This window comes from Curcuma longa, chromosome 8 (genome assembly GCF_044706935.1).
Source record: "Curcuma longa cultivar G26 ecotype Majalengka, Jawa Barat chromosome 8, ITB_CL_G26_1.1, whole genome shotgun sequence".
Taxonomy (NCBI): Eukaryota; Viridiplantae; Streptophyta; class Magnoliopsida; order Zingiberales; family Zingiberaceae; genus Curcuma; species Curcuma longa.
Window position 1 is genome coordinate 9,237,844 of NC_133868.1, and position 27,109 is coordinate 9,264,952.

General features: G+C 37.1%; 4 protein-coding genes across 9 annotated transcripts; 2 read left to right on the top strand and 2 right to left on the bottom strand.

Annotated features, from left to right (window-relative positions):
• Nucleotides 1-216: 216 nt before the first annotated feature.
• LOC141833325 (NAC domain-containing protein 75-like) lies at nucleotides 217-4,019 on the top strand. 4 transcript variants are annotated; one of them, XM_074720739.1, is made up of 6 exons: nucleotides 217-287; nucleotides 610-856; nucleotides 977-1,154; nucleotides 1,237-1,793; nucleotides 1,911-2,003; nucleotides 3,467-4,019. In XM_074720739.1, exons 2-6 carry the CDS (start codon nucleotides 707-709, stop codon nucleotides 3,545-3,547), a joined length of 1,059 nt encoding a protein of 352 aa, XP_074576840.1. In that variant the 5' UTR covers nucleotides 217-287; nucleotides 610-706; the 3' UTR covers nucleotides 3,548-4,019. The 4 variants fall into 4 exon arrangements, with proteins under 4 accessions (XP_074576840.1, XP_074576839.1, XP_074576837.1 ...); XM_074720738.1 differs by having other exon boundaries at nucleotides 254-431; XM_074720736.1 differs by having other exon boundaries at nucleotides 254-856.
• A 3,137-nt stretch (nucleotides 4,020-7,156) lies between these two features.
• LOC141833809 (transcription factor EMB1444) lies at nucleotides 7,157-14,143 on the top strand. 3 transcript variants are annotated; one of them, XM_074721306.1, is made up of 12 exons: nucleotides 7,157-7,192; nucleotides 7,411-7,889; nucleotides 8,303-8,509; nucleotides 9,581-9,659; nucleotides 9,748-9,789; nucleotides 9,868-9,927; nucleotides 10,967-12,160; nucleotides 12,240-12,338; nucleotides 13,018-13,158; nucleotides 13,306-13,431; nucleotides 13,517-13,635; nucleotides 14,000-14,143. In XM_074721306.1, the coding sequence occupies exons 2-11, from the start codon at nucleotides 7,792-7,794 to the stop codon at nucleotides 13,601-13,603; spliced, it is 2,133 nt and encodes a 710-aa protein (XP_074577407.1). In that variant the 5' UTR covers nucleotides 7,157-7,192; nucleotides 7,411-7,791; the 3' UTR covers nucleotides 13,604-13,635; nucleotides 14,000-14,143. The 3 variants fall into 3 exon arrangements, with proteins under 3 accessions (XP_074577407.1, XP_074577408.1, XP_074577406.1); XM_074721307.1 differs by lacking the exon at nucleotides 14,000-14,143 and having other exon boundaries at nucleotides 10,967-11,402; nucleotides 11,535-12,160; nucleotides 13,517-13,822; XM_074721305.1 differs by lacking the exon at nucleotides 14,000-14,143 and having other exon boundaries at nucleotides 13,517-13,822.
• A 3,090-nt stretch (nucleotides 14,144-17,233) lies between these two features.
• On the bottom strand, nucleotides 17,234-18,084 carry LOC141832776 (uncharacterized). The gene has a single exon (XM_074720158.1). It carries the CDS (start codon nucleotides 17,987-17,989, stop codon nucleotides 17,360-17,362), a length of 630 nt encoding a protein of 209 aa, XP_074576259.1. The 5' UTR covers nucleotides 17,990-18,084; the 3' UTR covers nucleotides 17,234-17,359.
• A 4,705-nt stretch (nucleotides 18,085-22,789) lies between these two features.
• LOC141833267 (AT-hook motif nuclear-localized protein 20-like) lies at nucleotides 22,790-24,604 on the bottom strand. The gene is made up of 2 exons (XM_074720667.1): nucleotides 24,239-24,604; nucleotides 22,790-24,163 (listed from the first exon to the last, which is right to left on the bottom strand). Exon 2 carries the CDS (start codon nucleotides 24,032-24,034, stop codon nucleotides 23,024-23,026), a length of 1,011 nt encoding a protein of 336 aa, XP_074576768.1. The 5' UTR covers nucleotides 24,035-24,163; nucleotides 24,239-24,604; the 3' UTR covers nucleotides 22,790-23,023.
• Nucleotides 24,605-27,109: the final 2,505 nt, after the last annotated feature.

Here is a 27,109-nt window from a genome sequence, read left to right on the forward strand (position 1 = left end):
TCCTTTTAAATAACAGTGTTGTTCTAGAAAGGAGCTAGAGAGACAGAGAGCAGTAGTTAAACTGATAGGGAGGGAGCTGCTTGTGCTTGAAGCTTGCATGTGATGTGATTATCATATTGAATTCGGGCCCCATCCACCTCCTACTGCTCATACGTGACTTGAGAACGAAGCAACCTGCTGCTGCTGCTGCTGCTGCTGCATCTCTCAGCCGGACCTCTTTTTCTCTGTACTCATCCTTCCTCATGCCCTAAACGATCATCATGTCACCACATCTCGCTGCCCACCATGTGAGCCCCTTCTCTCTCTCTCTCTCTCTCTTTCTCTCTCTCTCATCTCTGCCTAATTTATAATTCGATGAAAAATGAAGCTGAGTCTTTGATGAATTTGTTGTATTTGTTGCACTGGAGGTTCTTTTGGAATACATGGATATGGTAGCCGTTCCGTTCCTGCTTTTGCTTTACTAGAGACACGCTGCCCTCTTTAACGCCTAGAAGCAAACTTGATATATATATTTATCTTACATAAGCCATTAAAGGTGTTTTTGTTTGTCCATGTCGTTTGTTTTTCACAACCTTTTCCTTTTGCTCGACATGGCCGGCCGGCCTTCAGTTAAAGTAGCAGCTACCTGCAGCTAGGTGATCTCATTTAATTTCTAAAGAGGAGATCGATCCCTGGACATGGTGGCCATGAAGCTGCAGCAGCAGGCATGGAGATGACGATGATGAGTCAAATAGGTTCCAGCAACAGCAGCAGCTCCAATCTCATCGACGCGAATAATTCGAAGCTGGAAGAGCACCAGATTTCCGCTGCCGGCCGGCACTGCCCGAGCTGTGGCTACAAACTAGATTGCAAGCCGGTGAGCTAGAATTAATCACTCCGTGCGCATGCTTAACGTTTTACTTATTCGATCGATCATCGCTCAGGATCTGATCGGTGTGTATGAGTAATTAATCTCGTTGAGGAATTAATTAATTAGGACTGGGTCGGACTACCGGCCGGCGTGAAGTTCGATCCCACCGACCAGGAGCTGATCGAGCACCTGGAGGCCAAAGTGAGAGCTGAAGGAACGACGTCACACTCCCTGATCGACGAGTTCATTCCGACCATCGAGGGCGAAGACGGCATCTGCTACACCCATCCTGAGAAGCTTCCAGGTTCATAATTTGCGATTCATGTCTCCCAGTACGCCAACCTAATATGAATTGCCAATTATGAGTATACGGATGGGTGGATCAGGTGTGACGAAGGATGGGCTGAGCAAGCACTTCTTCCACCGGCCGTCGAAGGCTTACACCACGGGCACGAGGAAGAGGAGGAAGATCATCATCCAGGGGGAGTGCGAGAGGGGGGAGACGAGGTGGCACAAGACGGGGAAGACGAGGCCGGTGGTGGTGAACGGGAGCCACAGGGGGTGCAAGAAGATACTGGTGCTGTACACCAACTTCGGGAAGAACCGGAAGCCGGAGAAGACCAACTGGGTGATGCACCAGTACCACCTGGGGGAGCTGGAGGAGGAGAAGGAGGGGGAGCTGGTGGTGTGCAAGATATTCTACCAGACGCAGCCGCGCCAGTGCGTGCCGCACCACCACCACATGCTGTTCGAGGCGCAACGACAGCAGCATCAACATCAGCAGCAGCAGCAGCAGCAGCAGCAAGGTCCGGGCATGGCCTTGCACATCAATACCCCAACAAACCCTATCTCTGCCTTTGTGTCTTCTTCCCCTGCAATAATTCAGCAGAGGCCAGCCCTCATGCTCGACGACCCATTTCAGGGAATGCTTCTACGAACTCAGGTCAACGCATGCATCTTGCTCGATTCCATTATGTTGTGGAGCTAGCTAGCAAATTCAGCTATGAATTCATTCTTTTTCTATGATTTCCTTATCGTTTAATTTTAATGGAAACGACAGCAACAGGAACAGCAGAAGCTGTTGCATCCATCTACTTCAGGTTTGGAAGAGATGATAATGGGTTGCACTTCAACAGCTACCAAAGGAATAACTGTAAGAACCCTAATCAAATATTATAGAAATGCATTGATCTTTTTTTTTGGTTGGACATTCACATTTGTTGATATTTAACATCAATTAACTCACACACATGCTTTAGGATCATGTATATTTTAGTTTAAGATATAAATTAAGTACATTTTGCCAAATTCTTCTGATGAAAGATAGTAAAAAATATATATATCGAAATGCTCGATCAATATATAAATTATTTTATAATTATATTATTTCTATGTCATCTACACCAAGAGGACAGTAACACTCTCTCTTTCTTCTTTGTGGCTTTTATTTAATTCCAAACTCCTTTTTTTCTTTCAAATCTTCTTGAAATGATATCAATATTATGCCATTGACCACCCCTCTTCTCCTTTTTTTTCTTTTTTATTCTTGGCTTAGTTTTAATTATATTTGATAGAAAAGGAATTTAAGGTATGCACTTGATTGAAATATTTATATATATATATGTTGGAACATACATATATTAAATCCAAATATAGTCAAATTACTAGAACAATCAAATTTTCTTTTGTTTACATAATTAATCTTAGACACGTGCAGATGCAATCACTTGAAAGTCTTCACACAAGCATTTTTTTTTACATTGATGACCTAGTTCTTGATCAGTGGTTCAACCAATTGGACTATAACAAAAGGATAATTTTTTTTTTAAGGTTTTAGGGTTTAGGAGAGACCCTATTTTCAGTTCTAAAGCATTAGTTAGAGCTGACTAGAACAAGATATCAACAACTAAAAAGATGCATGGAAATTTAAATTAAGGTTTGTATATAGTGCAAAATATATATTTGTTCATAGAAGTAATTAATCTGTCCCACAAAGGAGAGTTAGACAGATATTGATTAGAATTTAATTACTTGATGGTCTTAATTAAAAACAAGCTATAAGACCACTTTTTCTTTTCATATGATTCATCATTATTTGGATAAATCAGTGAGTGTTATTTTGAGTTCATAAGGATTAAATTTATGCTTATTTGGCATGGATGAGCATTCAACTTGAGCTTCATCTGTCAACTTATACTCACTTGGTTACTTATCATACAATATAAATAATCAAATATAGTTGAGCAACCTTAACAATATAATCAAACCTAAAAAGTATGGATAAATAATATGACAATGTGATTGGAAAGTGGAATGTTTCTTAACCACAGATTGACAAAATGGCATAAACTTAATAAGAGATGACAGAATGAAAGGTAAAAAAAGAAGAAGTAAAGGAATTAATCATTATTTTAATGCTCTTTCTACTCTCTTCTATATATATATATCCATTTAGTCAGTCAATTGGAACCTCAATTTGATTTTCTTTTCTTTGCATATGTTCTTTTCTGAATTTAAAACACAGTATTTTCTTTATCTTTCTCCCAATAACTAGATTCCTATCTCAAAAGTAGATGAGGTTCATAGACCCTTTTCATGCTTTACATAACTTGGCAGGAAACACTAGTCCCACAAGCTCAAGAGGCAGAATGGCAGTACCCATACTGGTCGCCTGAGAACCGAGATCATCATGGGTAATAGCGAAGAACAAGATAAAACCAAGAAATTAACAAAAGGTTATAGAACAGCATCATTAGCTCCATCGTCATCAGCAAAATAAACACACTTGTGCTGAAGTTATTCCATGACAAAGAAGAAGGGAATGGGTGCCCCCCTCTCGTCCAATTCTGCACAGAGAACCGAGTTGGGGGGAAACAAAAGTGTAGTCCTTGGAAAAGAAAGGCAAAGAGAAGATATAAAGCAAAAAAGAGGTAGAAGGAAGGTGCTACTGTTTGCTGACATTAATTAGAAGGGAATGATAAAATGCATGCCCAGCCACATCAAAACCAACGCTAGCTCATCATTGCAACATCACCATCATCTCCAGTGGCAGCTTAAATTTGTTGTGCTTAGTTCTTCTTCTTATATTGGCATTACATAATAAACATGATCACATGTTCTTACAACTTTTGCTCCTTTTGTGATTGCAATTCTTGAGCCGGGAGAGAAAGAGCGAGAAGGAGAATTTTTTTGTTAGAAATTAATCGTCTCTCGTATTTTGAAAACTAGCTTTAGTTTGAACATCTTTAATAAAGAAGTATGTGGGAGATTAGTAAGTTCTTTTGCAACCTTTTATTTGCTTTTGACATGAATGGGAAGTTGCTGCCTGATGGAACCTTCTGTGCAGCTTCACAGCAGAAGGAATAATTAAAGGACTGAGTTCTTGGACTAATTTAATTATAAAGAATAAACAAGCTCTTAATTAGAATACTAATACTGTGACATGGATCGATGCAGTTCCAAAATCTTTGGGGAAATGAATTAGTGAAGAAAAAAACAAAAACAAAACAAAGAACTGGAGATGATGAGTGAGAATAAGGATCCTTTGGTAGCTTGGGAGCTAGAAAATGAAGGGCATGTCTTCTTCACTTGCTCCAAAAGGCTAATGCTCATGTCTTTGTCTCGTGGGAGATGCTGTTCAAAAGGTTAAGTTAGGCCATTTGGTGATGTGAGGGTTCTGGTCCCGAAAAGAATTGCTGCCGGAGGAATTGTGAGGTGGAGAAGGAGAAGGAGAATAATAGAACATGCAGTGGCTTTCTTTTGGGTTCTCTTATAATTTATAAAACTGCTTTTAGAATGATTCTTAGACCTTTAATTATTCCCTGTTATCGTTGAATTATGTGCTAAATGAAAATTCAAATAATAATAATAACAATAATAATAATTAATTTGGTGTTTGTAAAAATATATTACACTTGAGACTTACAATTTTATGGAAGCTAAATTTTATTATTACTCTAATTTAATTTCATTTGTTTAGTGAGACAGAACAGGGTTTAATAGCCCGGTCTGGTTTACAGGTCGGGCCGGGCTAGGCCAGATTGACTCGGCCCGTGAGTCAGGTCACGGGCCGGGACCCACAAACTAAAAAATTTTAAACAATTGCAGAAACGAAAAGTAGATTTAAACTAAAATTTAAAAAATGAATTTTAAATAACATTTATAAATAAATATACATTTAAATTTCTGTAATGGAGCAAGTCAAATTAAACTTTGTGTTGTTTAAATTATAAGATACTATGGATTCCACCTAATGACTTCCATCTTATTAAACTTAATTAAGAGAATCTACATTTAATTATTTTTTTAATTATGTATAAATTATTCTGAATTATTTAAACAAATAAAAAATAATCTACTAACTAAAATTCTCCTTGACTAGCTAGGCAAGGATCGATTTTAAATCTCACCTAACCTCTTTTTTTTTCATCATAATTTATTTATTTACTTCTTAAAGTCTCTTTCTCTTTTAAAATAATTTTCTTTTCATTCAACTAATTATAGAGAGACGAATATATAGACTTCTCTAGTTCTATTAAACTGAAATATAATTAAAATTGATGCATTATATTAAAAGAAAATAATATAACACTCAAAAACCAATATTAAAATTACTAATGATGATATATATTTTAAAACAAATGTAGTGAAATGTCAACTAAAACGGACAAAGATAATAAATACAATTTTGTTTTCCAATTACAAGTGGGCATGCAATTTTCAACTGAACTGACGGCTACATAATTAATAGATAATTAAAGGCAGTGCTGTCTTAAGACGTTAATTGCATTCTTTATATTTTTCTTTCTTATCAGCTTTGTTTGCTTGTGTCGATGCCAGCTGGAAGGTCCGTGTCACTATTGTCAATCCTTTAATAATGAAAAGACTACATCATAATAGATAATTAAACTAATCTTATCGACCGACCATGTTAATATTATAATTTTGCTTTTGATTTGGGATTTGTTTAATGAGAAAATTCATAATTGAGGACCTCCTCATTTTCGTTAGGGCAAAAGTCAAAATAGCACTTTTTTTTTTTCAAATTATCATCCTATTTTGATTTTATTTTTCTCTCTATCTTGATAAAATGATATAAATATTTTTCAATACTATTTCTATTATTATTCCATCCGTTTAAACTTTAAATTTATTGAACACGTTGTAACAATTAAAAAATCATAGCTGCTATATACACGTTATAATAGCTACAATTTCGTAACTACTATAATATGAAATTAGATGAACAATTACTATAATTGATGTAATAGTATGTTAGTTATAGTAGTTACCTGTTCGTAGCTTTATAACACACTTTCAATTTAAAATTTAAATGAAAAAAAATATGTGAGAGCTAATAATGAAACTGGAGGATATTTAAATAATTAATATTATTTTGATAAAAAAATTAAAATGGGACGTCATATTTTTCAAACTGTTTTGATTTTTGCTCTTTTCATTATTGTAATATTAAAATACTATTTTTTTATCTTTTTCATGGTAAAAATATTCTTGTAAAATTCACTACTCTATGAAAGTATTAAAATAGTATTATATTAAATATCTTTTTGTTTAACTTACTTATAATTACTTTAACTTAATTAAATTAACTTTATTAATATATAATAATTTTATTATATATATCAATCAAAATTACTATAAATAATTGTGGTCAAATTATTCTATATTATAATAATTTTGAGTAAAATTAATAAGATGTTGTTATGATATTGAAGTGCCTTTTAATAATAATAAAATGAAGAATACTCATTTGTTTGCTCTTATTTAATACCAACTCAAATTCAAATCTCACTTCTTTAATGAGATCATTTTAATTTTTTAAAGATTTAATAGAGAAAAAATATTTTATATAGTTTGAGATAAAATTTTCTAGGAACTTGTTAGGAAGGAGATTGAATGTCAACGTTAATGGTACATTTTATACGATATAGCAAGAAAATTTTATAAAGAAATAAATCGAGAAAAAATACTCTATATATATTTTAAAATTTCTCTAAAATATTATTTTAAGCAACCATGCTTGTCGATCGTTTTCTCACGCTGTTGTGAAGGACACGCATTTGTTACCTGCTCTGTAAGTGGAAGGATCGCGGGGCCCTACTCGGACACAATCCGGCAAAAACCGGCGCTATTTAAATGCAGTTTATTAGCACCATTCACGTCCGCGAAGAGGCAAAGTTAACAGAATAGCCGCGCGTCCTCGCTCATCACGCTCGCCGTAGCACAAGACGATCAAGAACAGGAATTGGGATCTTTGGCTTCAGTTGAAGAAAAATAAGTAGAGATGAATGACCTTTCGTTCGCTTCTTGTTGTTTCCTGAGGTGATTCTTACGGCTTTCATTAGATTTTATTTGCTCCTTTTTAAGGATTGTTACTTTACGATTTGACAGATGCATCAAGTTACAAATTTTTGGGGAAGTTTTTTTCTTCTTCAAAGATTTGTGAAAAGTGGAAAGATTGTTGCTTGGATGCATAAAAGAGTGCATAAATCGATATTACTTCCTAACTAAATTTTACGTTTCTTGTAACGGATTTGTAGTGAGTTTGAAAAGATGGTTCCGCATGAAAGATGATCGCATCAGTAACCGGAGAGCAGTTGTAGGTGATCGAACCCTTCAGGTTGAACCTTGAGCAATCGGAACAACGGGGTCGAACAACTTGTTGAATTCTCTGTCACTGGTTCTTCTTCTGTCGCACAGCAGTTGCCTGAGTCCAATAATAATCATCGCCTTCCTGAAAGTCATCAGGGGGAGACAAACAATGCGCATATTGTTTCTGTGTTCTGCTGAGCCACCGATCAAACGAGCTGGTTTGCGTTGGAAGCAAGCAGGACGAGACTCCTATAGAGGGAGTTGACAAGGAGTGTATCGTTCTTACCAATTTCACTGTTTCAGAGATTCACTGCAACTGCAACTTTCCAATGAGAAATTCTTCCGAGCTAAGGCAGTTACTGAGGCGTCTGTGCCAAAATACACGGTGGGATTATGCTGTGTTTTGGAAGCTTGAGCAGGACAAGATGTAAGATTATGATATATCCTTACGTTGTTACTTAAGGTTGTTTCTGTTGTTTGTGCCAAAAAAAAAAAAAAGATTGGTCGCTTGAGTTACGACAGCATATATAAACTTAGTGTTCTGCTTGATCATAAATAGAACAAATTTTGTTTTTTTTTCAATTAAATCGTGGACTTGTTACTCCCTTTAGGATTGGTTTACTTGGATGGATAAATAAGAGGGAGAGAGAGGGAAGGCGAGTAAAAAAATGAACTCAACCCAATTTCTATCTTTTCACTCTGGTAAATTCAGCCTTCATGTGTGAGCTTAACCTAGGTTAGATCTTTGTCTATTTGAACATAAATTTATTATATTAAAGTAGAATTATTCATGATCTACAACAATTTTTCGTCCTGATGTTTGTGCATTTGTTGTTTCAGGATATTGACTTGGGAGGATGGTTATTTTAATGAGGAAAAAGAAAAACAAAGATTGGACGAGAAACATTCTTTTGAATCTTCTTACATTAATCATAGGGTGATATCTTTTGCTACTTCTATGAATGCTGAAGACCAGAGATTTGCAAGCAATCCAGTTAAGTTGGCTTTGGCAGATATGAAACGGCATAAATACTCGCTTGGCCAAGGGTATGCTGGCTGAATCATTATTCTTGCTTAACACACTCATTTAGTATTCTTAAATAACTAGTCATGTTTTAGTCAAGGTGCTACATATATAGTTATCCAAATCTCCATTCTTTAACACTGATTGTCCAACTAAAATGGCTTTGTTTCTTAAAGTTGGTTTGGTTTGCTAAGTTGATTTTTGAATATAAATTAAAAGTGTCCTTTGACTGTCTTCTAGCTCATGTATTTAAACAATGGGATTGTGCTCAGCTTAATCATGTTGAGCTCTGAAATTTACATTCAAGCTTGTTTGCCAAAAGAACTCAACTAAATAAAAATTTTTCTTCTTATGCTTAATCTATATTTTGATTTGGTAATTGAATTTGTTTGTTAGCTTTTAGATTTGTTATAAGTTTATAAACAAATAAAGCAAGGTAATTAAATTTCTCTAGGCTTGATGAACTTGCATAATGTGTGTTAATGTTACAGTGTTATTATTTAAAATAATTTTAAAAATTTATTATGCACAGTTTGATATAAAATTTTGTTTCTTTTGCACAAAAAAAGAAGGAAAAAAAAGGGCTTAAGGCATGCCTTATATTGATATAACATTTGTAAATTGAATATGAAAGTGTACTTATACATGTCGTAATATATTTAACATACACTAATATTCTTAAGCATAAAACTTCAAACATATAATTGTATGCCGTGTTTAATACGTAAACAAGCTAAGCAACTTACTAGCTTGGAAACAATCTTGTTTACAAACATTAATCACTTTTTTAATGAACTGTTCATGGAATTTATTTGTGAACTTTTTGCATGTTTGTTACCATTGATGATTCATGTTTTTTATGTTCATGTAAGATTATTTTCACTTACTGTCTTCAAGCAAACATTAATGAGCATTCATTAAAAAATGATAAGTTTGTTGATAGCCTTTGTTTGTTATTATTATTATTATTTTTATAAAAGCGCTTGGTACTCAACTTGATCTTTAGATTCTCGTATCAATGTCTTATCATGCTAGCTGTTGTTTTCTTAACAAGACTTCTTAGTTTCTGGTAGCATGCATCCATCTACTTATAGGTTTGTAGGAGAAGCAGCACGTAGTCAGCAGCACTGTTGGCTCTTTTTTAGTGCATCAAAATCAAAAATCCAACCAGATGTGAGTTCATTGAGTAACTGACAAATTAACTACTATTACTTTGCTGCATTGAATAAAATGTGAAATGAGGAATTATTTCTTTTTACAGATATTCAAGGATTGGCAACTTCAGTTGGCAGCAAAAATGAAGGTATTGACACCCATTTTCTTACCTTCTTGCTATTGCTTTTGCTAAGAAATGCACTTAGGCTATTTGTTGGTTTTGCAGACTGTACTGCTTGTACCAGTTGACCACTATGGAGTTGTGCAGCTGGGATCATTAGAAACGGTTGGTTCCTCTTGTCTTGTAGTATGGTTTATCGTTGTATTTTAATGTTTAATTCCACTTGCTATTATATTTTCTTTGTGGCTAGAGTTCCATGAGTTCATAGAAATGTCAGATATCAGCTAAAAATAAATGCCCCAGTAAATATGATTAAAAATAAAAGCATTCATGATTAAGTTCTACTTTCTTTCTAAGCCAGAAATGAATTTTCATACTATTCAGAAGGGAGGGAAAGAACAAGAACAATCTTCCATCTTTGTCCAGAGTTGCTCTTGCTTTGATTTCCAATGGCATTTCCACTAATAATTGGTCCAAACAAAAATCCGGGATCACAGGATTGCGATTGAACAACCTTTTCTGTCATCTATGCCTTCTTGGAGAGAATCAATGGAGTTAGACAATTTATATCATCTTTAACAGACCTTTTTTATAAGGATTGGTTTTCTACTCTGAACAATCACTAGTGAAAGATAGCTTCTAACTACTTGTATTTGCAGTTATTTTCCTCTGGTTTTACATTTCTAATACTATGAGACCCAGGGTTTCACTTATTGATTAGTTTGTTATTGAATAGTTGTCTTAGTTATCAGCTCAAAGGAATAATGTCTCAGAAAATTTTCAAAAATACCCACACACACACATGAAGTAAATATTAGGTCATTTTATCCTTTAATTTAAGCCCTCTTATCTTATTTCTCCATTCCAATCATTTAAGAACATCTAAGTTGTTTCCCATTTACATATCTAATTCATCCCAAAAGTGCTCAATTTAAATCATGCATAAGTAAATGACATAAGGAAATAAACAAGAATACCAACCTTATGAAAGAATCTTCATAATCCTCATGGTCCAAGAAACATCATTAAGGTCCTCTTATGACCAAATTTACCAGATAAAGCCAAGCCCAACATATATATATATATATATTTCATTTTGCAATATCTGATAATCTTTCTGAGTTTTGATTCTATCCATTATTGTGGAGGTTTTATTATACACATGATGCATTTTCAATGAATTCATCTTTCTCTGTAACTTCAGGTTGTTGAAGATTCAGAATTTGTACTTCACATTAGAAGCTCTTTTTATACATTTTATCATGGCTTGGGACCACATGAATTTATAGATTCAGGCATCAATTGTTCACCCCTCTTGTCACCAACTATTGTGCCTCTGTTGGGAAATGGTTCAACATCAAATTTTGGTTCATTTAATACTGACCAGTCACAACAGCTTTTGACAATGGACCACAACATGTTATCTATTTTTCTGGTTGACCATGATTCTTCACAAAACTTGATGGACCACATGCTAGGAACAGATGCAATATTGGATACAGATGAATACTCAGTTATGGAAAGGTGCAACAGTGTGTGGTCCAGTTCCATTGAAGGAGCACAGTTTGGTAATCACCCAAATACCATAAATGAAGGTGAAATGTCTGAATTTACCATCACTGAAAATGAGCAAAAAATAGGTACGGAACCAATTAATTTTGATTTTTTCACAATTGCTTCTAAAGAAAACCATGTTTATGATCTCAGTCTCAAAGATATTTCATACAAGGAAACAGAAAAGAATTATGCTAATAAGACTAGTTCTTTAACAGAAAGCATGTTTCAAGGTTCACACAATGAGCCAGAGCTTCACAAGGCACTGGGAATGACTTATGTGGAAGACTATAATAACTGCTTCTCTAACACCACACTTGGAAGCTCAGTTGCCATCTCAAAATCTGGGGCATCTGAATATCATGACTATATATTTGATGATGCTAGTGCATGCTTTGTTACAGAAAGTGAGACAGATCTGTTAGATGCAGTGGTGAGCAGTTTGCAGTTGTGCCCAGATGATAGCTCTATTGAGGAAAAACTTTTCAGATCACTTGGTAATGATTGTTTGGAGCTGTTTGATTCTTGTTTGACAGAAAACAAATGTGAATCTAGTGTTTTGGACCTGGGTAGCTTCTTGCCAACAAATCAACAGGGGTCCCCATCTCTATCAAAAGCTGAAGGATTCATAAATTCTCCAACTAATTCATGCAAGAGTTTTTGTATGTCTACTACTGAAGACCAAATTAATCACAAGACTAAAGTACACAATGGTCGAAAGTTGCCTGTATCAAACAAAAGAGGTGCTAGAAATGGCAGCAACTACAAACAGAGACCAAGGGACAGACAATTAATCCAAGACCGAGTTAAGGAATTGCGCGGACTAATTCCTAATGGGTCAAAAGTAAGATGAGCAATATTCAGCTACTAATTAATTTAACATACTTGAAATGATGCATTCTGATGATGGTTCTGCTATACAGTGCAGCATTGATACATTGTTGGAAAGAACTGTAAGCCATATGCTATTTTTAGAAAGTATTTCCTCGCACGCTGAGAAATTGAAACAGAATTCACATGAGGTAGGTGGCTCTAAGCAACTCCTTTTAGCATATATGCACACTACAATCGTTTTTTAGTTTGTAAATCATTTACATTTCCTATCCTGCTTTTTAGCTCATTTATTTTACGTTTATTGCGAATAATTAACTGTCAACTGAAAGGGGCTTTTTGGTAGCTGATGCTAGTTGTCCATATATGTATCATGAAATTGTCATGCGTGCAGCATGTATTATTCAATCTTAGTGGCTTTCATCCCCTGATTTTCTTGACAATGGTGAAAATATTGCAGATTATGCCAATATTCAAGCCACAATAAAATTAATCTGCCATCCCATGCACATGAATGCTTGCTTATATACCTTCAGCTATGAGATGGCAGCCTTGTTATATTGAGAACGGCAAATTAAGCTTGAATCAACAATAGGATTGTGTCAATAAAGCCATCTTAATGTAGACGCTAGGTTTGAGGGCTCAACTTCATCTTCACACAATGTATGAGGCCGCCCTGAACACTTTATTCTCTTGGAGAATACCTTCATCCTGGCTGTAATTGTACTGATTACTTGGAGGCAAAAACCATGCTTAAAATGTGTCCTAGAGAAGTAGAGTATGATGACACAAACACTGTAACATATTTCAAGAAAACTACTTGTAATATATTGTCACTGACAAACCAGGATGACTATGGGCGATTTGCAGGTTAAAAGGGAGGTTAAGAGTTCTGCTAAACCTGGGACCGAAACCAGCGGGCCCAAAAAAGCCTGTGAACAGGGTAGTGAACAAGAAATTTGGCCCGTAGTTGTTGAATACCTCAATCAGCCAGGGCAAATCCTTGTAGAGGTACCATTTAGAAATAATTATTTACAACATCTCCCTCTATAACTTGTAAATGCTCCTTCCTCATGGCTGTCTTGGTAGGCCTTCTTGCCTTCCAGTTCCTGTCAAGTTTTTCACAACATCCTTTTCCTAAGCTATGAATCCCATCAGGTTCTGTGCAATGACTACGGGCTCTTTCTCGAGATTGCCAACATCATTAGGCACCTAGAGCTGACGATCCTGAAAGGAGTTCTGGAGAGTCGATCAAATGAGCTTTGGGCTCATTTTGTACTTGAGGTAGGCTGATGTTCTAACTTGACTCTTAAAACTGTGATGTATAAGAAATCCGTCCCAATACTTTTTTTTCCTCCCCCTTTAACAGGTTTCCAGAGGTTTCCACAGGATGCATATTCTTTGGCCATTGATGCAGCTATTGCAGAGAAATATACCTGTTCCACGGAAGTTATGATTCTTGCGTTATTACAGTGCTTCTGTAAAAATGTAAATGGCTGCTCAACCATATGAACTAGCACTTTTGTGATCATAAGTGCAGGCAGAACTATTATGCACTCTATTTGGATGTATTATTTCAATAATTGGTGCTGTTCATCTTTCTTGTTTGTGTTTCCTTCTTGCAAGGGATGGTTGCTTTCTGCAGTGACAATAAGTTTGGTTATTTATATATATATATGAGTGTGTGTTAACTTTATTAGTGTTATTAAAACTTCGTTATTAATTTAAAAAGAACCTTGGCTTGCAAAATCATATATATATTAACTAAATCAGTGTTCTTCTTTTCCTCATGAATTTACCTACTTCTTTCTTGAACTCCCACTTATTCACCATCTCTCGCTGCTCTTCTCAGGTAGCTCATCCGCTCAGCAGCTCGGCTAATGGAACTTCTCAGAAACTAAGAGATTAGTGATCAAGAAGATCCAGAGAAGAAAAAAAAAGCTAAATAGAATGAAAATAAAACAATAAAACCTGATCATCATAACACTGTGAGAACCATTGCATCCCAACAAAAGCTGGTGTGATCTAAGTTCCTGTTGTCGGTACAGCTAGCTGCAGACTACATCCATATATCCATCCAAGAACGAAACCCCACAGGTCGGGTATCCTCCTGCATCCATCGGTTGATCAAATCCCCATGCTGCAGCGCGTGTCTCCGAGTTCCTGTAGCTGGATTCTTTGGTCTCTCTCCCTCACTAAATGTCGATCGACATGCATGCCTTCTACCCATCTTCTTCCATGTGATGATCTGTGCAGCAAGAAAATGCCACTGAAAATATTCCCTCTTAATTCCAATCTGTAGCACTTTAAATTTCCTATAGAGTTGTGTTCTAGTACGTGATTAAGATGCAAAGGTTCATTGATAAAATAAAGGGGTTATACTAATAAAAGGGTCAAACAGTGTTAAGGATAGACGATTGGATTAATGTGCAGTGTATTGCTTGTTCTTATGCTTTCAAACTGATGATCAGTACTGTCTTAAGAATGTACATTAGATGTATAAGAACTGGCACCTAGTAGCCATCGAATTGACCTTATGTTCATGGTAAGTGAGAGTCAAACACCAAAAGATTCATACTGGAAAACTGGCATAAATACAAAGAATCTTTTGGTGGCTTTTCCAATATTGATAACTTCCAACATTCTTTGTTCGAGTAACTTGATCAGCTTCCGGAGGAAGGTAACGATACAAGAAGTCATCCTCGTCAAATTGGACACCACTACCACATCCTATTCGTTATATTGGCCTAGCCTATCCCATTCACTTTGTGGACACCACAAGTGTAGCAAATTAAACACCTAGGTATATTGTCAATCCATTCACATCAAGTGATCGATCCATGCTCACCTTAGGCAGTCACTATCCACTTCAATTTAGCAAGTCCATCACCTTAGTTGAGCCCTAGAGTACACTTGCCTCGGCTCCCCACCGTAGTTAGATCTAACAAGTTAATGTTCCCTAGTTTGATCTCGACCGAGTTTGACTTGTATTTGTTAAGCCACACACACAACATATATCATTTTATCAAATCATATTCCAACTCTATTTTGGTTCTAAAATTAATTTTGAAAAATACATAATTATAATATAGGCTAATTTACTAATCAATTTGTCTTGCTTTTTGGTAAAAACTAGATATATTTATAAATTTGTAGATGGTGTCTCTATTATTACTAATTGACCGAATTACTCTCCTTCGTACTTGTATCACTTTTGCCTAAATCACACCCTAATCCTATTTTGATTATAAATTATTTGAAAATATATAAAACTATAGACTAATTTACTAATCAATTTGTTTCATATATATATATATATATATATATATATATATGAGCAATTTTTAATCTCATATAGATTTGAGGCATTTTAAACCTTTATTGTACATAAACTTATAGCTTTAATCCCTTTTTTTTTATCAAATTGAACTCTTTTGGATGCTTAAAAGCCAAAATTCTTATTCTTGAATATGCAAGCTCACTTAAAAGATTGGCATAACTAGACACAAGTTGATTACAAAATAATTTTGCAACTTGATTATTTTTATCAAAATGATTTTTTTTAAAAAAATCTAAGAATCAAAATTCAAATAATTTACACTTATTTTATGCTATTTTGGCACAAGTCTATTTGCTAATCAACTTACACTTTTAAAATGATTTAATTTGACCATTATGAGATTTTAGACTAACATATATTATATTTTCTTGTATTTAAAAAGTTTATTTTAATGAATAATTCATCATAATTTTAAATCAAATATCATTTTCCAAAGTGAAAATCAACTTGTGTCTTTTAAATTAAAGGTTTGTTTTACCATTATGAACTTTTAGGTATTTAAATACTACATCCTAATACTTTCTTGCTTCTAAAAAGTTTCATTTTAATAAATTTTATACCCGTAAACAAGAGTATTCTTGGGAAAAGTAAAATAATTATTTTAGATATATAGATCATATTTTTTATAAAAAAATACTTATAAAGATGTCTTTAGTGATTCTCATTTCTCAATCACATTAAACCCAAACCATGCTTTTGGGCATCTTTTCACAATTTATCCAAACTTTAATTATACATAACTTCACAATCTGACTTTGCAAACTGATCACTGATGAGAAATGCAGAGAAAGTAGACTGAGAGAAAAAGAAATTACATAAACTAAGAACTAAATTTCAATTTAATTTTAATCTTCAAAGGTATATAATTAAACTTATGATTTTAACTTTGCAAGATGAGCAATTTCAGAGAACGTAGAGAGAGAGAGAGAGAGAGAGAGATCACATAAACTAAGAACAAAATCTATGCATTAGAGATGGAGATGCATTGCCTGAGAAAATCCTGAAACCAAAGAATCCAACAGGAAATATAAATGGAGACCTCAAGGCCTGACCATAAGGAAAAATTACGTACGTGGCAGGAGAAGGAATCTAAGCACTGACATGTCCCATATCTGTGTACTTCTTCTATTGATATGTCTGCATGTGATATAGTCCTTCTTCTTCTGATAAGTGTCAGTCACGTAAGTACGTAGTAGATATAATATCAAGTGGAGAAATGCTCCAGCGAAGAGGACAACAGTGCCACACCATGGCACTGCAACTCTGAGGCTGCAAAACTTTTTATCTCTCTCTTTTTGCAGATAACATGTAAAATTTTTGCAGACCGGAATGATTCCCTAGCTAGTTTGTTCCATAAATAGTAGAAATAATGTATATTATATTGACAGGTTCTTTGCTTTTCAGGATTTTCAATGCAAATATTCCTTGGATGATGAGTTGCAGGAACAGTACATTTAGTTGTTGTTTTGGAAGCCCAAAAGCTTCTCTACTTTTCAGGCTTCGAGCAAAGCAAATAAGAGATTGATTCAGATAAAAATTGAGGGTTTTCCAAGATTTTTTCAGAAAATTGATCCGAGAGTAGTATGGCAAAAGGAAGAAATATGTATTGAATTTTCTTTTCGATTAATTAGTTTGAAATAAATCTGTATAGAAAACAGGAAATTGAATGTATCGATCAGAAAAGTATGTACTTTTCTTCACTAAATTTCTATTTTAACAAAGAATTAATGAAACATCCCACAATATCTTGAAGGAGATCACCATTGATTCATGAGCAGTTATCGGAGGTCTTTGCCATGAAACAGATGAAGACGTACGAGATCATCGAGTTGCAACACAGAAGGAGGTTCGATTTGGAAGCAATTAAATTAATTACACAATGACAGGCTTGTTCTTTTGTCCCAGTCTAAGCTCGAGATCTAACTCTTCTACAGGACGAGGAGCTTGAAGCAATTTGAGTACCTCATGATCGCTACTCGCCAGTTCTTCCGTCCGCCATTTTTTCACCTTGAAGCTTTCCTCCCCCTCCGCGTTCCGTTTGCGCGCCGGCGAGTCGACACAAGACGCGGCAGGAGCAGTAAGATCTCTCGTCTGAGAGAGGGAGATGAAGTCGCGCGCAGTAGCGATGGCACTCGCTTCTGAAACCCTAAGAGAAAAGCGATGGTGATCAGGATTCGGCAGTGCAACGGTAGGCCTCGACGGCGCCAGATCATGATCGGCGGCGACGCCGCCTTCTTCGACGGACTGCTTCAGCCTCGCTCGGTCCCGGCGGTGGACGTTCATGTGGCCGCCCAGCGCTTGCGCCGACCGGAACTCCCGCCGGCAGAAGCTGCAAGTGTAGGACCTCGGCGGCCAGACGCAGCCGCCGAGGAGCCCGGCGGAGTCCTCCGCGAAGGCCTTTTCCTCCCACGACAGATCGTGAGAGTACAACTGCGAGGAGGAGGCGCCAACGATATTTGCCTTCAAGTGTCTCCTCCACGTCCAATTTTCTCTTTGCTCCATTAAAAAAAGGAAGAGAAAGAAGAAGAAGAAGAAGATGAACAAGAAGAAGAAGGAGAATTAATTAGGAGATCATGAGGAATTAATTGTCACTCTAAAGAAAAGATTAAATTGCAGAGAATCTTGTGCTGAGATGGATGGATATATACTTGTTCTTGGTAATTATAATAAATGTATGAATAATTATATTCTTGTTTAATTTTTCTTGCGTAGGGTAGAGATTCGTTTAGTTTAGTACACCAACAACAATTCAATTCAATTCATTAATTAATTAATGGAGGGGAGGGCTTGGTCCCTCTATCACTGTAACATTCGTCATGTGCACCTAAATTATGTTGAACGTCTGTAAACACATTTTTTGTGTTCCATCCATAAAAACATGTATATAAAATGAATACTAGTTTTATCTAATTTATAAGGATAACAATATTATTAATTGAACTTGATATAAAGCTTAAATAATGTTGAACACATGGTTAAACTTAGTTTGAGTTGTACACCCTTAATGAAACTACACAAGGGTAATTACTTTAATGGTTAACTTAAATATTTTATTTATATGATTAATCGGGTAACTCTAAATATTCATAGATATTTAATTAGATAAATTTATCTTTATTCACTTAGAAAAAATGAGTTGCATCTAAAAAGTATTTGAATTTGTTATTCAACAAGATGAGAAAATTGATGACAATTATTATGAATGAGATACAAGCATGAATAATTAAAATGAACCTATGATGCTTAGTTAGTTAGTTAGGTGTTTTATTTTTTTACGAATACTCATTTAAGTGGATGAGTGGATTTAGATAATTACATTTTAAATTATGAGTTAAGTAGTCTTTTAAATAAATTATACGTGATTAACTTATATGTTTTCAAATATTTAGTGATAAGTCTTTAGCTTTTGTGATAGAAGGCTAGAATTCATCAAAATTGAAAAGTGTTAACTTTAGCAGTTGAAAATCTCTTGAACAATTAATTATTTGATTATATATTCTCCAATTTTGTGTATAGTGTTACGTATTAACAAAAGGTTGCTTCTTTGACTGAACCATCAATTGGGGGGATTGTCTTGTCTCGGCACAGGAAACTATGTTGGAATTGGTGATATCACATAGTCAAGATTGGGTCTGATATTGTGAACATCCCTTGTGACCAGTTTCTTTCTTTTTTTTCCTTAAATAATTAAATTTCTTTTTTATCATACATAAATTAAAAAAAAATCTAGTCTGGTTATATATCTTCAACATCAGTAGTAGTAAGATTCAACTGTGGCTGTTTATTCGAGCAGGCATGATTGATGCCAACAAACATGATGAAACTGAAAGAAAGCAACTTGATCATCATTAGTGAATTTTATGTTCTGAGAGATTATACAAAGACTTGATATTCAGAAAAGGTTTATGTTCTATGTACAAATGAACAGTGAGCAATACCAATTGCCATATAGAATTGTTAATCATGAACAGTGGAAGAATTATGATCAAATCTAATGGCAGAAAGGAGGCTGCATTGTAGGGTTTTTATTATATATATATATATATATATTTTATTCTGGAGCAGCTGATCCAGCTCAAGGAGAGAGAGGGAGATAGAGACATATAGAATGAATAAAGTAGGCTCACAAGTGTCGGTTGGTATTTTAAGCTCATCGTCCATAGTTACTGCTAACAGATGGAGCACATAATTGCAGAATCCTTTTTGTGAATGTGTACCTGAAACCAGATTGAGAGAGGAAATCTGAAGCTCCCTTTTTTGCTGATCCTTGCCTTGTGCCTTGAGCATGGTGTTTTCGAAGCATCCAAAACTGTAAGCTGTTGTTGGCAGAATAGTTTAGGCTCAATTATGAGTGACATGATAGTTTTCTATTGTTTAGGACCGAGTCGGAGAGTGACAGGGTATCAATCTCACGATATGCGTGCAAGGCTACATCTATCTTTCTCTTCATGGCCCTCTCTTCGTTGTTTGCCTCAGCTTTTATTATTTGTCGTGTTGACTGTTTCAGAGTGATCCTATCTGCTAATAAGGAGAAGAATGATTAGGTACAGCCCCCTCTTGTTATAGCTAATTCAGTCAGAGATTTCCAACAAGGACTTGAGGTCCAAATTCTACGGCAGGAAATCAGGGAGCTGAAGTTTAGTTTAGCTTTTAATGGAATGAGTCCCAACGCAATAAACAAGGTTCTGAAACCTGTTGAATTCAAATGCATCGAGAAACTATTGGCCATGGAGTTGAAAAACTTTCTTATCATCAAACATATTTTAGTCTGAGTCACTCTCAACGTCAGGTTAACAGTTTGGAAGGTGGGATGGAGCAGCTGGTGATTTGATGTAGTGAAAAGATAGTAACAATTCTTTAACAATGGATGTCTCTCTCTGGATGACAGATTCAAACACGTATAACAGACGCTGAAAATTAAGCCTGACCTTTGACAGAGCTGCCCAACGAGCAGGATATGACAACTGATCCATCTGAAAGCAAGGATTATATCAGCCAAGAGTAATTGAACAAGGCTCAAGGGTTTCTTTTGTCAACTATATATCTACTCTCTCTTTTTTTTTCTCTCCTGGAGGAGGAATATTTTGCCTACTGACTGGGCCTGCACGTAAGCTTAGGTCAACACTCTGCGAGGCTCTAGATCATGCATTGTCAAGATTCGAACTAGATCTTTCTGCTACCTGCTAGATTGTGTCAATTATTTGGGAAGGTTATAGGCTAGAGTCTGTTACAGATTAGGCTCAATTGCATTAATAGTGTCATAAATACCAGAATCTTGAGGCAAGGACTGGCCTAATTTAGCTTTTGTTTGCATAATTGGACTTTGGAGGTTATGCAATCCAGTTAGGTTGTGAAAGGGTAGAAGTTGCTACCACTTGCTCATCAAAATCAACCTAACTTGTGCTTCCTTTTCATGGTTGAATCTCAAGAGAGAAAAAAATGTTCTTCTTCATAAAGTGGAAAACTGTGTTACAACGTACCCAATCTATTTGATTCTATTGTTGTATTGTATTGCATTGTGTCGTCGTCGTCAACAACTGTGTTTGTCCTAACTAACAAATTATACTTTATGAATCTTTCAATTCCTATCTCTCCTCTCTCTCTTTTGTTGCACTAAGCTTGAGATCACCAAACTTTGAAGCTCTGTAATCATCAACTCCTTGTTTGCACGTCCTACACCCACATATATACTTAAAGAAACACTGGAAAGAAGAATTAATGAAGAAAAAAAAAATGACGACAGATCATAGAAGAGATGAAGTTGCATGCTATGTGTTCAGAAATTTGGACTAGCTTAAGAACCCTAGTGAAAGATTGCACTGTCATCCTCACAGGTGTTTGCAAGCGATCATAATGCAAACATGATCTATATATGAACTGAGAGAATGAGATGTTCTGAAAACAATATTGCAACAGACACTTGGTGTGATCAACTGCAATAAGATGATGACATGTTCTGAAATTAAACTACTAGTGCAACAACTTCGATAAGCTTTATCAATGAGTTCATCTTTGTTTTCTTATCCACACGTCAAACGATTGAACTCAAGTTTGATGAACTCGATCGAGTCACCTCTTCCCATGGATAGTACAGTACTTAATTATTGCAATTCATTGTATCCTTTGAATCTTTTCACATGGATGATGACCATTTTTGTATCTCTCATTAGTACCTATCTATTCCAATGAATGAAAATGTAAAGTTTTGTCGATCGACCAAAAGCTTTGGGTTAGGCAATCAAACGTCGAGAATTAAACCAAGAGCTTTGATTTAAATGTATTTTAGTTGGTCTTTGACATAAGATTTTACATATTTATGATCTCTCATATCTCCTATTTGACTATGAAGGTGCCAAAAGGTTACCAAGAGGCTTCCAAGATTCAATCAAAGTTTTTGCAATTAAAGGCTTCTAGGGTTGATTATTAGATCTTGCAAGGTGAGATATGAGATTTCTCTTTTTAGATCTATTCCTTGTATCATTATAAAGAGAGATTAGAAATCTCATTTCTTAGGTCGAGCTACCTAGCTCATTGAGGTTTCATTCTTGTGGAAATCTCATAGGTTGTGTCGGTTTCATCTTCGCATCTTATCTAGAGCTATCTAGCTTGTTAAAGTTTTATTCTTATGAAAATCTTATCGGTTGAATTGCGTTTATTCTCATGCCCTCTCTAGGACATTTTGTAGGGGGTTTGTTCCATTGTTCTAAAATAGTGATTCAATAATTTTGATTGAGCATCACACTAGATGTGATGGGCTCATAAACACAAAAATTTAAAATTATGAACCACTTTAAACTATGTTTTGTTAGTATCATATTAAATCACATATAATATTATGATAGTTAACTAATTACTAACTTTTAAAATATGCATGTCTTAAGATAATTAACCTCGATTAGGGTTGTAGAACCACAAAGAGAAATTAATCTATTACTACTTCCTCATCAATTGAACAAAGTTTGGAAGTTGAGGACTCAAATCTCTCATTCAAAGAACAAACACTAGCACTAGATTACCGAATCATTCATTTACTCAGTAGGTGAATCAGAAGATCATCTATCTTTTGAAATAGTCAAACAAAGTTTGAACATCTAAATTATCAACGAATATCTCTACATTGGTCATATCTATAGAAACAAAGAGAAACCTAATGATTAATCTTTCATGCATTGAGCATGCTATTTTGCCAAAAGTTTACAAGTTATGAAAGAGAATTTTATTAATGGAACGATCGATCACATAGAAAAAGGGAAAGTGAATTGAATGTACTTGAGCATTATACTAAACCTTGAAACTACTTAATTAGTTTGTAACCAACTGATTGCAACTGCTAATTAAATACATACATATATATGTTTGCAAGAGAGGGCATACAATGGCATTCATATGTATGAAGAACGACGATATAAAGGTAATTAACGATCGAGCAAACAACGATAGAGAGAGAGAGAGAGAGAGAGAAAGAGGACTTGATTAACTCTATTCAACACTGTCTAATTAATTATTTATATAAGGGAGAAATTAGGTACTCGGTTATTAGTAGGACGGTGGCGGGCGTGGATGAGCACAGGCGGCGGCTGCCGACGCCCAAGCGCCGAAGACTTCCTGTGCCATCTGCCCGCCGTTGGCCATAAGATTAGGCGGCAGGTTGTACATCGGTATCGGCGCCATTGACACCGCGTCCAATCCACCGTACGGAGACTGAGACGACGATCGTCCCCCGCCGCCGCCGCCTCCCGGACTCTGCTGCAATGGATGAGGGGTGCTCCCTTGATCGGCTCCTGGAGCCGGTGGAGCTTCGACCGTCGCTGCGGCGGCGTCCTCCTCCACCTCCTCCAGCGGTAGCCGCTCGTACGTGGCGTTCGAGAAGGTGGCCGCGATCACCATCACCGGCCCCGACGCCACCAATTCGCCCACCACGTTTCCCCCCACCACCTGCCCCTGCCCGCCGGCCAGGTACACGGTCAGCCCCGTGGCGCCAGGCGGCGAAGGCGCCGGTAGGAACGCCCCCGACAGAGAGAGGATCTCGAACCGGCCGTGCAGGGCGACGACCCCCGCCGCGGGCTGCGGCGGCGGCACTCCGGGCTGGCGGAGCGTGACGTTGGCGACGGCCCCGCTGCCGCTGAGGATGCAGACGCCGCGCTGGCGCCGGCGGGCGAAGGTCGCGACGGCGTCCATCACGTCGGCCCCGCTCGCGATCTCCAGTACGTGGGAGCGCAGCGCGTTGGGGCTCTCCCGCGTGATGATGACCGGCGCCTTCGGCTTGTTCTTGGACCCCGGCGGCCGTCCGCGGGGGCGCCTCCCGCCTCCAGATCCTCCCGTATTTCCCCCTCCGCCTGACTGCTCGTCGCCTTCATTCCGTGCGTGATTGCCACTGTTACTTCCGCTGCTATTCGTTGCGGCGGCGGCGGCGGCACTGGCGGCGTTGGGCTCCTGGTGATCTCCTCTGCCAATAAACTGGCGGTGCCCCTCGTCGCTGTTGAGGTGGCGAAGATGGAGGGGAGGGGTCGAGGTAGCCGAGTTGACCCTGGGGTCGACCCCTCCCATCGCCACCGTTCCTGCCCACCACCGATTCGCCAGCTCCGCCTACACTACCACCACCAGTACTATCTCCCAATTAACCGCAACAAAATCTCCGATCTCCAACTCAATTCCCAACTGTACGATCTCCGAGATCTGAACCCATACTTGGAGAAGAAGAACAGGCAGCACAACAAGCCAAGTAAAAACAAAAGGGAGAAAGATTTTTACCAGTGTTGGGAACGAAAAAGAGTCCAAAATAAGAAGGGGGGCGATGTGATGATTCCACAATCCACATGCAACAATTAAGAGATCAAGCGGAGGTGGTATACTAGGGCCCCTGCTGCGCTGCAGTAAATACAGGATAACGGATAACCCGAGAAAGCGACTCCCTCTGCAGCTGCTGCCGCTTATCAAAATCTATCTCCTAACTCCCCCTCCATCATTAGCCACAACAGCAGGAGGAGGAGGTCAGGAACATGTGTGAATGAAGAAGGATGGGCAGTGCCACTACGTGTTCCTTTCCTTTTACTTTCAACCCTCTCCCAGTCAATAAATAAATTAAAGCATTTCCATCTCTTTAATCAATTCACAGCATTAGATTGGATCACGAGAGAGAGAGAGAGAGAGAGAGAGAGAGAGAGAGAGAGAGAGAGAGAGGGGTGTGGTGGGGTGTTGGCGTTGGTCAACTGCCTGGAGCTAGCACGCAGGGAGGGGGTGGTAGACTGAGGACAAAATCTTCAATCACCGTTTCTTAATTAAATCACAAGCCGTTCGTGTCCGGAGATGGCTGCCATAATTACGCCACGTAGTGGCAGATACGGCGGGGTGGAGGGTGTGACCGGCCCCCTCGGCCTCCCGTGGTGGTGCTTGTCGTCTAGCTCGTTGCGTGCATGCATTTGGCCGTCGAGGGCATCGATCGATAGGACGTGGAGGTGCTTGTCGTCTAGTTCATGGCGTGCATGCCTTTGGCCGTCGCAGGCATGGATCGACAGGACGTCGACGACAGCCACTAAATTGAGATGCGACGCAGAGGGAGGTGAAAGCCTACCTATTTTAAGAATTCCAGCAAAATTAATTATATGCACCGTGCCACCATGCATCTGAATAAGCTTCCCAAACCTCATTGTTCACACGTGAATCTAACATATATAAAAACTAACCTTCCTTTGTTTGTTTATATATATATGAGAGAATTAAAAAGTATTGTGAAAGATTTATGTTGTTTATCACTTTCCTATGAAAAATCATCCCATGCAGCTTAAGTATAAAGTTACCTATTTGCTAGGTGAAGGATTAAAATGATCCCTACTTATTTTGCATTAGTACAACCTAAAGAACATTTTCTTAAAACTACCTCTCATATCGCAGCTACATTTCAGATTGGTTAGTAACATAAAACATCAAAGTATTTTCAGTTTCAATCAATAATGAATTAATCCAATGCATTGTTTGAAAACATATCAAGTGTTTAATTTTGATAGCCAAACATAAATTTTCATCTCATCAAAGTATGTATATATCGAGCAATCTCACTATTCTTTACCTAACATATTTGTAAATCAATTGTCAAAAATCATTCTTTTGAAAAAGCACACAAATTATGTATTCTTAAATTTCTTATTTGAATGTCTGACTATCGTACTGACTATTGAAAGAAGGTACTTAATTTGACAATCCAAAAGAAAGGGTATCTACTTATCGAGAAGGTAACTGACAAACAATTGGATTTCCTTTAACTAAAGTAAACCTATAATGTGCATATCACTCACTCTGAATCATACTACAATTTATCTCTCTGTCTTTGGTTCTTTATAAATCATTTTCAGTCTCCAGTCTTGGTACACCTTCACATTCCATGTCACCACAACCTGGCATGCATGATCCAAGTTAGACGGAGTATTAGATTTAGTGCCGTCTTCCATGACAACATCCATGCAACAATCTACTGCTATTCTAATCGTCTTCTTCATTTTCAGCTGGAACGACTATATCCATGCGTAAATTGACACTGACCTCGCAGACTTGATCGACTCTATCTCCCTCGGCGAGCATACACCGGAAGAGCTCCAAAGCTTGCTTTGGATCTCCATTGCATTGTCACTTGGGTAATTAATATGCCTCCTTCCGTGGCACCACATGAGGAAACAAAATAAGTAACTGATGATCAGTTCGACAATTTTTCAACTTCAGATCTGGAGGCAGTAATGGGAAAGACAACCGTTTGCGGGCTCACGGGGTCATGCCTGCCGTGGCGACGGAAACATGGGAATCCCAAGCGAGCGCCCATCTTCTTCCTCCATCTTGCGAGTAAAATTAAAGTTAATGCAACCATCAATGCCTGCACAGACTCCACCAGCAGCAGACATGGCGATAAAGAGAGAGAAAAAAGAAAGAGAGTGAGAGAGAGGGGGGAGTTCCAATGCGTTCGCTTCGCGTCATCTCGTTCGATTCTTTTCGTATCGGAATGAAGGTGACTCGCGCAGTCAGATCTGCCTCTCGAGGCTGCACTTTCCTTTCCGCCTTCCGCTTCCCGAAAACTCGCAGTGGATGCATGCATGTGCGTGCATCCCGAAGCCGTTCTCCTTGCTTCGCTATTTCCGACGCTCGTCAGCGCCTGAAAAGTCGAGCAGTGTCCGTGAATTTGCCCGGCGACGGCTTTTTCTGGTCGCTTTTTTCTTTTCTTTCTTTCTTTTTTATCGAAATGCGATCTTGATCTTGATTATTATTATTATTATGTTTTTTTGTTTCAAGCACTCGAAATCGTGCTCTTATTTTTAGTTATCTTTGACGAAACAAAACACGGAACACCTTCTTTCTCTCTTCTCAAGAGATTATATGAGAGTTTAAAAAATTATATTTTTATTATCATCAAATTGGAAGTTTCATACTTCAGAATAATTTTATTTTAATTATAATAACTTTGACCAAAATTATTTTAAAATATTTAAAATAACTAAGTAATTATAATTCAAAACTATTAAAATATTAATTACAATATATTTAATCTATTAATGTGTGTAAATATAGTAGTAGGCAGCACACTGCACTGCTAGACCTTTCATGGGAACCTGCTTAGCTTCCTGTTGCTTTGCCAGGTGA